The sequence below is a fragment of the Pongo abelii genome, chromosome 10 (genome assembly GCF_028885655.2).
Source record: "Pongo abelii isolate AG06213 chromosome 10, NHGRI_mPonAbe1-v2.0_pri, whole genome shotgun sequence".
In the NCBI taxonomy this organism is placed as follows: domain Eukaryota; kingdom Metazoa; phylum Chordata; class Mammalia; order Primates; family Hominidae; genus Pongo; species Pongo abelii.
In genome coordinates this window covers 107,987,312-108,002,706 of record NC_071995.2, presented here as the reverse complement: position 1 = coordinate 108,002,706, position 15,395 = coordinate 107,987,312, and the positions used below count along the sequence as shown (strand labels likewise).

The following is a 15,395-nucleotide window of genomic DNA, read 5'->3' as shown; positions in this document are numbered from 1 at the left end:
GCTACGACTCTGGCCCTTCCATGTTTTTTTTTTTTTTTTTTTTTGAGATGGAGTCTCACTCTGTCACCCAGGCTGTAGTGCAGTGGCACAATCTCTGCTCACTGCAACCTCCAACTCCTGGGTTCAAGTGATTCTTGTGCCTCAGCCTCCCAAGTAGCTGGGATTACAGGTGTGCGCTACCAGGCCAGGCTAATTTTTGTATTTTTAGTAGAGATGGGATTTTGCCATGTTGGCCAGGCTGGAGTGGAACTCCTGGCCTCAAGTGATCCACCCACCTCGGCCTCCCAAAGTGCTGGGATTACAGGCTTGAGCCACCAGGCCCGGCCCCATGCCCTTTTCCTACAACACATGACTTAGACGCCACACATGGTCTCTGCCTCTTCCCTAAGATGGGGGATTCGAACTCAGGTCATTTGATGTGAAGCCAGCTCACCCTAATGCTTTTGTCTTTGAAAGGGAACCTGTGGGAGGAGATGAAGGATGAGGGATTCAGCTTGGACACGCTGGGCGCCTTTGGAGACTCCCCACTTGGCTGTGACCTGGGGGCCTCAGGCCTGACCCCTGCCTCGGGTGGCAGCGACCAGTCCTTCCCAGACTTGCAGGTGACGGGTCTCTACACAGCGTACTCCACTCCAGACAGTGTGGCCGCATCGGGCACCAGCTCCTCCTCCCAGTACCTGGGTGCACAGGGGAACAAGCCTATAGCCCTGCTTTGAGCTGTCAGCCTCACCTGCCCCGGAACCCCGGCACCCGGCTTGGGCAGAGAACTGACTAGAACAGGGTGTTCCCAGAAGGCAGGTCCCTCATTGTCCCTGAAGCCTCTCCTGGACCTGTGGCGAAGTTGCCGGCTGGACAGGGAAGCGATTCCCTTCAGCAGCCCCTCTCCTTCTCATGCCTCCCCCTGGAGCTTCCGGAGCAGTTTCTGGGGGCTCTTCCAAGTCAGAAGGACGGAGGAAGGTGGACAAGCAACCCAGCATCCCCTGACTCCTTGACACTCCTCCGAAGCCTGAGCCGCAACGCCTGGCCGTGTTGAGTGAGACTTCTCCATCCTGGATCCTGGCTGGGTGACCTCAATGACCTGCACCCCATTTTGGGACACCTTGGTGCATTAAGGAAACACCCTGGGGTGAAAGCCCTTGAATTCATCCTCATGGGAAACGGCTGAGCGGATCAAACCTCAGCCGCAGCCTCCTGGGGACAGGCCTAGGGCAGGAAATGGAGCCAGAGAAGCTTGAGCCTCTCTCCTGGATAGGATAAGCTGAACTCTGAAATGGGAGCCAGTCCAGGCGGCCTTCAGGCCCACCTTTCCCATAGTCCGTTAGAATTTTATTAGAGCAGATTCCTGGGCCATGCCGGGTACCGTGACCTTGTTTAAATTTATTTATATTTATTGTGGCCCATCCACCCCACTTCTGCAAACCCAGCCCGAGGCCTCTGGAATTGGACTCCTTCTCCCTCCCTACCTCTCAGCCATCCTAACTCCTACAGGCCAGAGAATGACATCTCTAACTAGCTCGTAATCCCTTGGCAGCCTGGGGCTACTTTTTAGAACCAGCAAGCACTGTTGATACTGTGAAACATCCTATTTTTTCCATATTAGAGACCAGATATTTTTCTACCTGTTCATGATTCACATCTCTTCTTGCATGTACCTAAGAGGGGCGGTGCCATTGTTTGGGGGTTTGGGGGGCTTTCAAAGGGAAAATGCAATGGGAGAGGGAGGAACTGGAGGGGGGTGCTTTTGTACTGGGATTTAAGACACCCCTGATGGAATGAAAGCCAACTGAACCATGTAAAGCTCGAACCACATGGCGAGTGGTGCACAAAACTTCAATGCATGATATTTATTGGCACTTCCTCACCTCCCTTTGCCCTGCAGCTGTTTTTATGTTTCTTTTTCTCTCCTTGCTAATTACTGACTCCCCAAGTGGCAAGTTCCGCAGATAGCTGGGTTAGAAGAGAGACAGGGGAGTGAGCTAGTCAAATGTGAAAAATGTTCTCCCAGCAAAGCTGAGACAAAACTGGAGAAGCTGCAGCCTCACGCACCATCCCCCTTTCAACCAGATGGAAGCTGACTTGGTGTCTGGGAGTTCCCGAACCCTAGAGCCAGGATGTTCTATTTAATCAACAGCTTAGCCAGCTGCCTGGGAGCTTTGGCATTAAGCCCCGCCTTGAAGGGCGAGCTTTAAGTTTTTCCTAGTTCTGGAACTTTCCACCGAGTATCCACCACCCTTAGACACAATCCCAGTGCTACCCGTCTGACCTGCACTGCTCATCTGCTTTGTGTAACACGACCCCTGATAAGATGTTGAAATTGTTATTCACAAAGACTCCATGTTTGGGCAACATCAAGACTGTAAGTGTAGAATTGAGCAACTGTCTTCTATCAATAAAGGCTGAATGGCAGCTCTGTGGCTTGTGAGAAGGTCAAAGGGAGATAAAGGATAATGACATCACTCACTCATCCCTTACAGGTGAGATCCCATTTATAGATGGGGAAATTGAGGCCCAGAGAGGTGACACCACTCAGACCCAGGCGTTCTGACACCAAGTTCCCATCGCACCAGAAGCTGGGGGAAGTTTGTCATGAAGGTTACAATGAGCACGGCCTCCATTTACTGTCCCTGAGACCTGCTGCTTGACAGGCATCATTTCAGGCAGGGATCGTGAACGCTATTTACCACTCAAAGCAGAGGCTTAGAGAGGTAGGGTTGGCTGAGTGTGTGTCCTGGAGCTCAGCGGCACAGCTCATGTGTGTACCTCATGTCAGAAAAGACAAGATGGAAAGAGACACACCCCTTCCAGCACCTGCTATATGCCAAGCCCTGTACTAGTCACTGCTGTAAATTAACTCACTTGGTCCTCATAACAGCCCTAGGAAGCATGTCTGATTTGTTACTACACCCATTTCACAGATGAAGAAACTGAGGCTCAGGGGAATAAAGCAGGTGACTTGCTGTCCAAGATATAACAGGCAAAGGATGTATTAATTAGGAGTCTTTTTTTATTTTTTGAGATGGAGTCTCGCTCTGTCGCCAGGCTGGAGTACAGTGGTGCAATCTTGGCTCATTGCAACCTCTGCCTCCCAGGTTCAAGCGATTCTTCTGGCTCAGCCTCCCGAGTAGCTGGGACTACAGGCAACGCCACCATGCCCAGCTAATTTTTGTATTTTTAGTAGAGACAGGGTTTCATCCTGTTGGCCAGGATGGTCTCGATCTCTTGACCTCGTGATGCGCCTGCCTCGGCCTCCCAAAGTGCTGGGATTACAGGCAGGAGTCTAACTCTTAAGCCCACCCAGGAAGTGGCCTGCAGCCTCAGGGGAGACCAGATTCATGCACATGCAACGTTTCATGAGTGAGGAAGTATGTCTGGGAGGATGGGCTGTGGGTGGTGTCAGGAAGTGCTTGGTGGAGGCCAGGCATGGGGTAGGGAGAGGGTGCCTGCAGCAGCCTGGCTTTCTCTGCCCAGCACCTGTACCACCCCCTCCTTGGCTTGGCTCCTAAATGACCCTGTGAACCCAGCCTGGCCAAAAAGAGCATCGTAGCCCCCAGCCACCCTCTGAAATTGGCTGAAGTGGGGAACAAGTGACCTAGGCCACGGTGTTCACAGCCAATGAGCGTACCCCAGGGACTTTGCAGGAGCTAGGGGACAGGGGCACCCTCCATATCCTGGAGTGCTCAGCTGGGAGAATGGAGCCCAGCCACTGGGTCACCACAAGGAAAGGGCTGGGAGCCACAATTGAGTCTGACTTCAGTTCCTGGCCATAGGCAAGGGGGAATCAGGTGTGCAGAGTCCAGGCAAAAATGCCAGGGTCACAAGCTCTAGGCAGAGCTCTGGTCACAGCCAGAGTGCCAGCTGGCCATAATGACACCAGAAGAAAGCATGCAGGAGACATCGGGGGAATGAAGCTCCTTCCGGGGCTGAGCAACTAATGGGAGAAAAACACAAATTGCCATCATGTAAGCACCTGCCGTGTGCTGCACGGAGTTCAACACTAGTCAGGCAGCATCTCCCTGGAACCGCACCACAGCCTGCACAACCAGTGGGATGTTCCCATTTCCCAGATGAGGAAACTGAGGCTCAGAGATCATGTTTCTAAAGCTTTTCTTCCGCTTCTATGAGAAATCACCCGCATTCTAACAACAAAAATAGTAACAGTATTCACTAGCATGTATAGGGAGCTTATTCCCTGCAATGTATACCAGGACACAATCTATCCTTATTTTCCTCCCTGGTCCTAATCCCTGGAACCTGCTAATATGTTATTACCAGGCAAGTGGGAATAAAAGATGCAGATGGAATTATGGTTGCTAATCAGGGGCCTTAAAATAGGGGGAATTGCCGGGTGTGGTGGCTGACACCTGTAATCCCAGCACTTTGGGAGGCAGATGGGTTGCCTGAGCCCAGGAGTTTGAGACCAGCCTGGGCAACATACTAAGACTCCAACTTTACAAAAAATAAAAAATAAAGGATTAGCCAAGCAGGGTGGTGCATGCCTGTAGTCTCAGCTCCTCAGGAGGCTGAGGCAGGAGAATCACTTGAGTCCAGGAGATCGAGCCTGCAGTGAGCTGTGATTGCACCACCACACTCTAGGCTGGGTGACAGAGCAAGACACTGTCTCAAAAAAAAAAAAATGGTGGCGGATTACCCCAGGTTATCAAGGTAGGCCAATGTAATCATAAGGGTCCTATGGGTAAAGGAGGGAGGCAGGAGAGTCAGTGTCAGATTTAAAGATGCTGTGAGGATGGAATGGGGCCTCTAGATGCTGGAAAAGGCAAGAGAATGGATTCTCTCCCCTAGAGCCTCCAGAAGGACGGCAGTCCCACGGACACCTTGATTTTAGCCTAGGGAGACACATGTTGGACTTCTGACCTCCAGAACTATAGGATGATAAATTGGTATTGTTTTAAGCCAGTAAGTTTGTGGGGATTCTTACAGCAGCCATAGACGATAAATACATCCCCATTTTACAGAAGAGAAAACTGAAGCTCAGAGAGGCTAGGTAGCTTAGGTATGATTAGTAAAGGGTAGAGATGGGATTCAAATGACACTGTGCTTCCCCACGGTCTTTTATCACATCTCAGAGGCCTCAGCTGACACCATCTGTTTGCTGGTTTACATAGGAACAAAACTCTCTGAGGTTACGTGACTGGGATTTAACCCCAAGTCTGCAGGTCTCTCAGCCCCTCCATGGCACTGTAATGGCTTAGTGTAGGCTCCTAAAGGGCAGTCAGTGGAAGTTTAGGGAAAGGAATAAGAAGATGGATCAGAAGTAGGAGATGAGGTGGTGGAGCTAAGCATCGCCTCCTTTGGAGGATGCTGGTTGTGTTGACTGTTGATCCTATGGGTATAGATGCTGGACCTCTGATCTCTGGAATCAAAATCCTCAAGAGTCCAGGGGAAGCAGGACAGAGACCTCACTGGCGGCTGAAATGTGGGCAAATCCAACAGCAGCCAAAGAGCCAGGCCAGGCCATCCCCAAGGGGTGTCCAGTCCACGAGAACCTGTCCAGTATCTTCCACATCCACTCACGGGTTGCCACAGGACAGAAGCAAACACTTCCAGGAGGGGGACAACCGGGCTCATCTCTAGGACCCACATCTTCTGACCCCAAGGCTGCCCAGGCTTCCTCCTGTGGGGTAAGTGCCCCCCAACGGGTGGAAGCATCTCTGATCTTCTCCAGGGAGGTGCTTCCCACCTTCCATCATTGACTAGCGTCTCTGGTAACCACAGAAATGTGGTCAAACTTGCAGACTACCAACATCTCCTGGGGCCTTTTAAGATCTAGATCTCAGCCTGGGCAACATAGCAAGACCTCATCTTGGCCAGGTGCAGGGGCTCATACCTGTAATCCCAGCACTTTGGGAGGTCAAGGCAGGAGGATAGCTTGAGCCCAGGAGTTGGAGACCACTCTGAGAGACATAGCAAGACCCCATCTCTACAAATAATAAATTAGAAAATTAGGTGGTCGTGGTGGTGTGTACCTGTAGTTCCTGCTACTGGGGAGGCTGAGGTGGGAGGATAGCTTGGGCCTGGGAGGTTGAAGCTACAGTGAGCTGTGATAGTGCCACTGCACTCCAACCTGGGCAACATAATGAGACCCCCATTCCCCAAGGAAAAAAAAAAAAAAGATCCAGCTCTCCGGATCCGTCTGGGATTCTGAGGCATGACCGGGCATGATGGCTCACACCTGTAACTCCAGCACTTTGGGAGGCCAAGTTGACTGGATCACTTAAGGTCAGGAGTTTGAGACCAGCGTGGCCAACATGATGAAACCCCATCTCTACTAAAAATACAAAAATTAGCTGTGTGTGGTGGTGCACACCTGTAATCCCAGCTACTCAGGAGGCTGAGGCAGGAGAATTGCTTGAACCCAGTAGGCGGAGGTTGCAGTGAGCTGAGATCATGCCACTGCGCTCCAGCCTGGGCGACAGAGTGAAACTCCATCTCAAAAAAACAGAGAGAGAGAGAGAGAGAGAGAGACTGAAGCAGGGCCAGAGTCAATCTGAGCTTTTTAAACAAGCACCCCCGCTACACTTGGGAGCTGGTGAGGGGAAGGGTGAGAAGATTCTAAGACAGAGTGAGGAGGGGATTGCAGGGTGGGCCTGTGAACTGAGATAAGGCAGACCCGAGGGCTAGGGACACGGAACATTCCTCTGACTTGGACTGAGAAAGGCCTTGCACTTGTGCGGCCTACAGGTGACCCTGGTGGCAACTAAAGGGAAGAGGAGGCTCCCAGAAAGGTTCAGGCAGTGGGAGTGAGATGGGGAAAGATGAACAAAGTACCTTGGGTGCCGCCTCACAGAGAATGGGCCTGGCTGGCCAGCCGCTTCCTTCTCCACGGGTCTCCAGGAGTTCTGCCGCCACCTGGGTCTGCGGGCGTCTGGATTTTAGCGTCATCACAGAATGGGGAGCAGGTGGGAGAGAAGAGAGGGAGGCGTGGCTGCAGCGGGGCGGGTTCAGCTGGGTGAGCGAGGGAAGCAAGAGGCAGAGGAAGCGGGTGTCCGGGTCACAGGTGGGGTCTGTATATCCCGTCCGTGACGATCGAGGCATGCAAGTAAAAAGGTGCAATGACTTTTGAGTTCAATTGCTTCTAGACTCCACCCCTTAGATGGCTATTATCAAACAAACACATAAAAACCAAAAACAAAAAGAGGAAAACAAATAGTATTGGCAAGGATGTGGAGAAATCAGGGAAGGTTGTGCATTGTTGGTGGGAATGTAAAATGGCACAGCAGCGTCGGAAAAACAGTGTGCTGATTGTGCAAAGAACTAAAAAGAATTACCAGCAGGTCCAGCAATCCCGTTTGCTTTTTTTTTTTTTTTTGCTGAGATGTAGTCTCGCTCTGTTGCCCAGGCTGGAGTGAGTGGTGCTATCTCAGCTCACTGCAACCTCTGCCTCCCAGGTTCAAGCCATTCTCCTGCCCCAGCCTCCCGAGTAGCTGGGACTACAGGTGCGTACCACTACACCTGGCTAATTTTTGTATTTTTAGTAGAAATGGAGTTTCACCGTGTTAGCCAGGCTGGTCTCGAACTCCTGACCTCAGGTGATCCACCCGCCTCAGCCTCCTAAAGTGCTGGGATTACAGGCGTGAGCCACTGCACCTGACTCTGTACCCCCATTTTCATAGCAGCAGTATTCACAACCACCAAAAGGTAGAAGCCACCAAGTAATTCATTGATGGATGCATGGATACATAAACTGTGCTCTAGCCATGCAATGGAGTATTATTCAGCCTTAAAAAGAAAGGAAATTCTGAACCATGCTACAACATGGATGAACCCTAAGGATCTTATGCTAAGTAGGATAAGCCAGTCACAAAGAGAACAAATACTATATGATTCCACTTACATGAGGTACCTAGAGTAGTCAAATTCATAGACACAGAAAGTAGAATGGTGGTTGCCAGGGGCTGGGAGGGGAGGGGAGTGGGGAGTTAGTGTTTAATGGGTACAGAGCTTCACTCTTGCAAGATGGAAAGCATTCTGGAGATTGATTACACAACAGTGTGGATGCGCTTAACACTACTGTACTATACACTTAAAAATGGTTAAGTTTTTTTATGTATATTTTACCACAATAAAAATATACAAAATACGAAATACTAGACCAGGTGTGGTGGCTCACACCTGTAATCCCAGCACTTTGGGAGGTGGAGGTGGGTGGCTCACTTGAGGTCAGGGGTTCAAGACCAGCCTGGCCAACAGGGCAAAACCCCATCTCTACTAAAAATACAAAAGTTAGCCAGGCATGGTGGCATGTGCCTGTTATCCCAGCTACTTAGGAGGCTGAGGGAGGAGAATCGCTTGAACCCAGGAGGCAGAGGTTGCGGTGTGCTGAGATTGCACTACTGCACTCCAGCCTGGGCGACAGACCAAGACTCTGTCTCAAAAAAACAAAAACAAAAAAACATGTAGGTTCCTTGCCTGTGTTTCCTACACAGTATTCCATCCAGAGATATACCCCATTGGTCAGGGTATTACAAAATACAGAACATCATCAGGAGCATCCTCTCACCTCCCCTTCCAGGAGAGTACCACCTCTCTGTCAGCAGACTGTTCTCCAAAATCCAGTTCTGGTTCAGCAACCAGAAACACCTAGGGATCCCTAGCTGTGTGTTTTAGTTAGAAATCTGTTTCATATATGTTGCACAAAAGAGAGAGAACAGGGGCTGTCAGAGCACAGAGGAGGGCTCCCAACCCATGGGAGAGGTGGTCAAAGAAGGCTGCCTGGGGGAAGTGCCATTTGAGTTGGGTTTTGAGGGATGAGTAGGAGTCAGCCAGCCAAAGGCCAAGGGGGAAGAGGTTCCCCAGGAGAAACAGCCAGTGCTCACCTGGAGGTGAACTGACAGTTTAGACTCGTTGGTTCACGGTAGTAACAAGATGCTCTCGCATAGCTGAAGTTGGGCCCCAGGACTCATGCCATGTCTTATGGGATTGAGTGATACTTTTGTCCCAAGGGCACTTAGTACAGGGAAGTGGCATTTTGGGCAGATCTGTCTGGGCATCAAGCAGCGTGGCTCGGTGTGTCGGCTGCACGGCCAGTGCCCAGAAGAGGGCTGAGTTAGCAGAAGAGGGTTGAGTTAGCAGAAGAGGGTTGAGTTAGCAGAAGCCATAGGGAGGCTTTGCTGTGCGTGGTGGTCATTCAAAACCTTTCTGTGGCCTGTGTGGATGGTCCTTGTTCTCTTCTCTGTCACGTTCCTGTCACAGGGACTTTGAAAAGTGGACCCTGGACGTTTCTGGATTTAACAGTCACTGTTTTGACTAGTCGTGACCCTAAACATCTCCTTATGGTTAGCCACTTGCAATTTCTACCTGTTGGGAACCCCAGGATATCAGTCCCCAAGGGCAAGAGTGGGTTGCCTTGCTCATAGCAGCACCCTGTCACAGTGCTCGGCCTGTGACACATGCTCATAAAAGAGTGGAAAAAAGCATTTTTCTGGTGCTGTGTGCACTGTGAGAACTGGGGTTCCCCCTCTGGCCACGCGGCTGGCTGCTTCGTCTCAACACAGCTCTGTTGATCTGGATGTGCGCTCAGCTGCAGAAAAGCTCAGGAAGTGATTTACAAAACAAACAACTGGTTTTGAAATGCAAAAATAACTCTGGAGAAATGTATTAATGTCTGCAATTCACTCTGAAATGTGACAAAATAACATGCATTCACAGATAAAGAGACAGAGGGACAGATGGAGAGAGTGGTGTTAAAGAAGGTACAAGCACAGTCAGATGTCAACGGTGGCATCAAGATGGTGGGTTGGGGTGAGTGCTATGAAATATTTTGACTTTTTGGCATTTGGAAATTTTCATAGTAAAATGTTAGGGGAAAAGAATGACCCTGCGAAAAAAGGCCAACTGACTTTTGGAGCAGAGGAAGGCAAAATAATAAGATAATAAATAAAATAATCAATTGGGGAGGCCAAAGAAAGGAGTAGAAATGGGGATAACCCAGCCCACATTTACATTTGTGATGTGGAGGAGCCCACTGTGCATGCAGAAATGTGAGGTTCCTCTGAGTGGTTTAGGGGCTACAGAATCTGCCAATCAAGGGCTGAAAAATCTGCCAATCGGGAAAGAGGGCAGCCCACCCTAGTGTGGGCTCTTGGCATGGAGAGCATGAGGCTTTTGATGAGGATCTGAATGATGCCATTGGCTGAATTAGCCAGGAAGTCAGGGGGGCAGGAGGAGTGGAGTTTGGTCTACAGGATGCTCTCATGTTTTGGGATCTAACCCTTGCAAAGGTTCAGGATTTACGGAAAGGCATTAAGCCCAGGGGGATTGGGTCTGAGCCAGCCTGGGTTCCTGGCCTGGCCCTCCTTTTACCTGCTATTTGCACTTGGAGAAGTTGGCTCATCTCTGAGCCTGGGTTTTCTCATCTATAAAAATGAGGATAGAAGCTGGGTATAGTGGCTCACACCTGTAATTCTAGCACTCTAGGATGTTGAGGTGGGAGGATCGCTTGAGGCCAGGAGTTTGAGACCAGCCTGGACAACATAGATAGACCCTGTCTCTACAAAAACTAAAAAAGCTAGCTGGGCATGGTGGTGCATGCCTGTAGTCCCAGCGACTCGGGAGGCTGAGGTGGGAGGATCATTTGTGCCCGGGAGGTTGAGGCTGCAGTGAGCTGAAATCACATCACTGGACTCCAGCCTGGGCAACAGAGCGAGACCCTGTCTCATAAAAAAAAAAAAAAAAAAAGAGGATAGAGTGTATGTAGCAATCACCTCCAAGGGTCACATGAGGATTGTGTGGAAAGAGGCCAGAACCTGGCACGTGACCAGTGGCCATCATGGGGAGTGTTCAGTTAGCACCCAACCTGCCCAGCAAGACCTCTGTCCACACTCAGTGGTCTGATCCTTTCTCCCTTCCCTTTGTGACTGGCTACACTAAGTCCTCCAAGGGAGAAAAGTCAGCCTTGTTAGGGAAAGCACTTTCAGCTGATGTCCACAGAGTAAACTCCAGCATCCTTAGCGGCAGATGGCAACTTGTGTCCGGGTTTCAAATCCGGATGAAAACAAACAATTGACCTGTAGTCTTAAGGATGCAAAATCAAATCAGAGCTTCCTCCTCCCCATCCCCGAGGGCTGCATTTCAGCTTGTTCTCAGCTCCTCGCCTCCCTGCCTGGAGGGTCTGCTGATGCAGACCACCATTAGGTGCTGCTGTAGGTGGAAATTAACTGCTGTCTTCTGGGCTAACTGGGCCATCTCCAGGGCTAAGGATAGAGCTCCAACTCAAACTAGTGCAAGCATTAAGAACAAAAAAACAACAAAAAAAAACCATGGATAGGTTCCTGGGACTGGGCTACTGACTTCAGGCATGGCTTGATCCAGGCATCCAAGTACCACCAACAGGACTGGGTCTCCCCCTCTATCTCTGGGCTTGGCTTCCCCCTGCATTGGTAGGTTCTCTCCACATCAGCACTGTCAGCCATCCCTAAAGAATTCTGATCGGCTCTACTGGGGATACATGCCCATACCTGCGTCAGTCACTGTCAGGGGGAATGGAGAACTCTGATTGGCCCATCCCTGGTGAGGGGGAAATGCCTGGAAAAGGTGTCAGGCAGAATCAAGGTAACAGTTATTGTTATGTGTTTTGGAGACAAAATTGAATAGTCCCTGTGTGCTGAGAAGCCACGGTGGGGGGCAGGTCGGGGGGTTCTTGTGCAGTTTGGGTCCATGTACAACCAACTCCTAAGTGTGGCTTAAGCCTGCCCCCCAAGGACCTAGGTCATAAAAGGAAAGGGCTGGGTTCTGGAGCCAAGCAGACTTGATTCCATCCCTGCGTAACCATGGACAAATGCCTTCACCTCTCTGTGCCTCAGCTTCCTCTTCTGCACAACAGGGGTGGATCAAGGTGGTGGAAAGGAATGGAACTCGCATGTGAAGTGCCTGGGCCAACTCCCTCACCCCTTCTTCCAGAGAAGCTCCCTTTTTGCCTGTGGTATAGACTAGGCTTGCATATAATTTTCTAAAACATTTTTCCCCAGTGCTTTCAAAAAGGGATGACTTTGTCCAATTCAGTCCAGCCTTCAGCTCCCTTCACTGCATCCCGTCTGCCCCTGTGATGGGAACTCACTCAAGGTCTCAGCTGTGGTGTCAGGAATGGAGGGTGCAAAAGGTGAATACCTACCTTTGCCCCTGGAGGCAACCTGTCTTCTCCAGTCCAGATAATAAAGTCAAGGCCAAAGTGTTTCCTTCAAAAAATAGTTTATTCTGCACATTTCCTAGTAGGCTCTCTGCCCACCGTTCCAGGGTAGCAGCTACTCATAACTTCTCTTTCTCTCCAAAACCAAGAGGGCCTTCCCAACAGAAAAACCTTCAGTTCCCAAAGCAGCATCGATTCTTCCCCTCACCCCAGCAAACCTCGGGGTGGAATAATGAATAATTCACCTTCTCCCACCCCTCACCGCCCCGCCCCACCTTCATTTGCCAGGACTGTCACTGGCTGATGGTCAGATTTTGTCTTTTTCAACTTGGATACCCTCAAGCATCCCAGCTTTTGGAGGCTTCCCTGGGCAACCTCATGGGCTTCCACATTGACCAGGCATCACATTCAGCATCCTTGGACAAACCACCCATCAGAGCAGCGTGTTGTGGCCAGCTCCCTCCACCCCTGACTCCGCCCCAATGGGAGAAACCAGAGGATCGCAGGGCCCCAGGCTGTGCCGCCTGCAGAGCCAGGAGCTGCTGGGTGCATTGCAACGTCCCCCCTGAGCAAATCGGCATGGTCACCACAGTCCAGTCCTTAGTCACCGACAGTTCTGCCCCTCAGGGTCAGATCCCACCATGCTCATCAAGCCAGCAGGCGAGGAAGCAACAGTGACTCAAGTGGCCCTCTAAGGGAGCAGTGGTGACCGTCACAGAGGTGACACTTGTGAGCAAGCTGGGCCGTGGGTGTGGTAAGGGATTCCTCTCCTCCTCTGTGCTCCCCACTTGGGCAAGAGGAGGGTGCATGCGCAGGCTGGGGACCAATCCTGCAGGGGGAAGGGGCAGTCCTCATTTTCCTTGGAGGGAAGAGGCAGGCAGAGGACCTTGAGCTGTGTGAGAGCATCCTCCAGAAGCCCTGAAACCTCCAGCTGGGCACTTCCATTCATTTTGCTTTCCCTCTCTCAAAAAGAGAATCCCTGGGAACCAGTGCTAAACATGGCCTATCAGTGGGACCCTCCTAGTGATTCACTAGCGCCATTTAGGGAACAAAACACCATTTCACTCTCTCAATAAAAAAATCATCTGGCTGAAGATGGTGGCTCATGCCTGTAATCCCAGCACTTTGAGAGGCCAAGGTGGGTGGATTACCTGAAGTCAAGAGTTCGAGACCAGCCTGACCAACATGGTGAAACTCTGTCTCTACCAAAAATACAAAAATTAGCCGGGCATGGTGGTTGGCACCTGTAATCCCAGCTATCTAGGAGGCTGAGACAGGAGATGGAGGTTGCAGTGAGATCATGCCACTGCACTCCAGCCTGGGTGACACAGTGAGACTTTGTCTCAAGAAAAAAAAAAAAAAAAGAAAAAAAAAAATTCATCCATACATTTTCCTGGGTGACTAGACAGTATCCAAAGAAACATCATTACAAAAATAGGTTTTCTCTAGTCCTGTCTATATATATATTTTTTTCCTTGGCCCATTTATTTGGCTGAAATATATGAGATGCTTACATCTAGTGCTGGTCTCAGAGTAAAAAAATAAAAGATTTCATGATGTGATATCCAAAGAGCCTAAAGAACGCCTGGATCCCACATGCCAGGCACTGTTTTGCAAAAGGAAACAGGGATGTTTTAGCTTGATTAGATTTAGTGATGCAATAAAAATGCTGTCTTTAGAGACAAAACAAAATAAACTTCCCAGCTATGGAGAGGAGGCTGTTTCTGTTTGGAAGAGGCACTCCTGGGCCTTTTATTGAGACGGGTGTCAGCTCGGAACCAGCAGCCCTGCAGAAGTGCCCAGGATTTTCTTTTTTTAAAAGCAAGTCTTCAAGGTCTGCTGAGGGTGTACGGGTGGTGGGTCTGGGTGGTTCCTTTTGCTGTGGTCCCGGGAGTGGCCGGGCGGGCCGGGGTCAGGTGGAGGCCGGGCTGTCCATGGTAGACAGCAGGTGAACGACCTGCGCCCGCTCAGCTGGGCTGATGTGCTGGCTCAGGTATATCACACAGTCCACGGCCACCTCGGGGTTTTCTTCAACCAGGCTGTGGGGGAGGTGAGAGGAAGGCTGGGATCACTCCAGCCACTTTTTCAGTGGCCTCAAGGGTGGCAGAGTCCTTGTGTGGGGCCACACCCCAGAATCCAGAGCTCCCGAGTCCCTGCTGTGGTCCCCATGGGGGTGATGGTCCTGTGCAGCAGGAGGGGCTGTGACCTGAAGTTCAGAATGCCTTGAGGCACCACCGTCCCTACTGGTCACTGCTGTGTGACATGACCTGAGACAAGACACTGCCCTGAGTCTCAGCTTCATCCCCAAAATGGGGTCCCCTGTGCTCGACTCCCTCCTTCACGGGGTGACCCCATGGCAGTTGGGGGAGGGGACCCTCTGGAAAGGTCAACACTGGCATGGAAGCCAGCAGCCTGAAGGCTAGCGGTTCCAAATGTGGGTTCTGTGACCGACCCTGCTCCAGCTGTGACTTTGGACAAGTCCATATTCCAGCAAGGTTCATGAGTTGGAAGCATCTCACACGGCCTTCCTAGCACCCCTGGGCTCTCTGCCCCACCCCAGCCACTGTACTGGGAGACCGGGCATTAGGGAGTGTGGTGTCTTTGCTGGGGAGCGGGGAGGGGGCAGGGACAACCCCAGACTGCACAGCGTGGCGGGTTCAAGTGGCTGCATAGGAGTCGGGCAGCCGGGGGTCAATCCTGGCTTGGGTCCTTGCCAGGAGGCTGGGAGGCAGGTGCGGTGGCCACTCACCCTCGGATGGTCTTGAGGACAGAGTCGTGCTTCAGGTACGTGATGTTCTCACGGATGGTGGAGCGCGGGCCATCCCCCGCCTGCCAGTGCTGTTCCAGCCACTGCACAACCACCTGGTTGTTGTCCCACAAGTAGGCCTGGGGAGGGGGCAGAGGATGCCTCAGAGAGGGACCCAGCTGTGGGCCGGCTGCCTCAGCCCTCAGCACCCCCTGTGCCCACTGGCCTCGTTCTCACCCCAGGCCCACCTTGACAGCCCCCTCCGTCTCCACGAACCAGCGGCGCAGCATGGACTGGATATGCACGTGACTCAGCTCCCCACTGGCCTGCAGGATCTCCTGCTTGACCTGGTCCTCCAGGAGGAGGCGGCGCAGACGCCAATATAGGAAGGTGCGTGCGGTCTTCCACTCCAGGATGTCCTGTGGACAAGCCAGGCTTGAATCCCCGGGAAAGGGAAGGAGGAGACGGGACACTGGCTCTGACCACACCCATGACAGTGGCTGCCCA

General features: G+C 51.5%; 2 protein-coding genes across 5 annotated transcripts in view; one reads left to right on the top strand and one right to left on the bottom strand.

Annotated features, from left to right (window-relative positions):
* Positions 1-1,618, top strand: part of FOXN4 (forkhead box N4) — a 30,559-nt gene extending 28,941 nt beyond the window's left edge. For both annotated transcript variants that reach the window (XM_002823719.5, XM_054528186.1), the window contains exon 10: positions 457-1,618. In XM_002823719.5, the coding sequence (XP_002823765.1) occupies positions 457-716 (260 nt within the window). In that variant the 3' untranslated portion in view covers positions 717-1,618. The remainder of the gene's footprint in view (positions 1-456) is intronic.
* A 10,569-nt stretch (positions 1,619-12,187) lies between these two features.
* The window catches only part of ACACB (acetyl-CoA carboxylase beta), a 157,720-nt gene continuing 154,512 nt past the window's right edge, over positions 12,188-15,395 (bottom strand). For all 3 annotated transcript variants that reach the window (XM_024257188.3, XM_063711885.1, XM_054528185.2), the window contains 3 exons: positions 15,137-15,307; positions 14,892-15,028; positions 12,188-14,181 (listed from right to left, as the gene is read on the bottom strand). In XM_024257188.3, the coding sequence (XP_024112956.2) occupies positions 14,055-14,181; positions 14,892-15,028; positions 15,137-15,307 (435 nt within the window). In that variant the 3' untranslated portion in view covers positions 12,188-14,054. The remainder of the gene's footprint in view (positions 14,182-14,891; positions 15,029-15,136; positions 15,308-15,395) is intronic.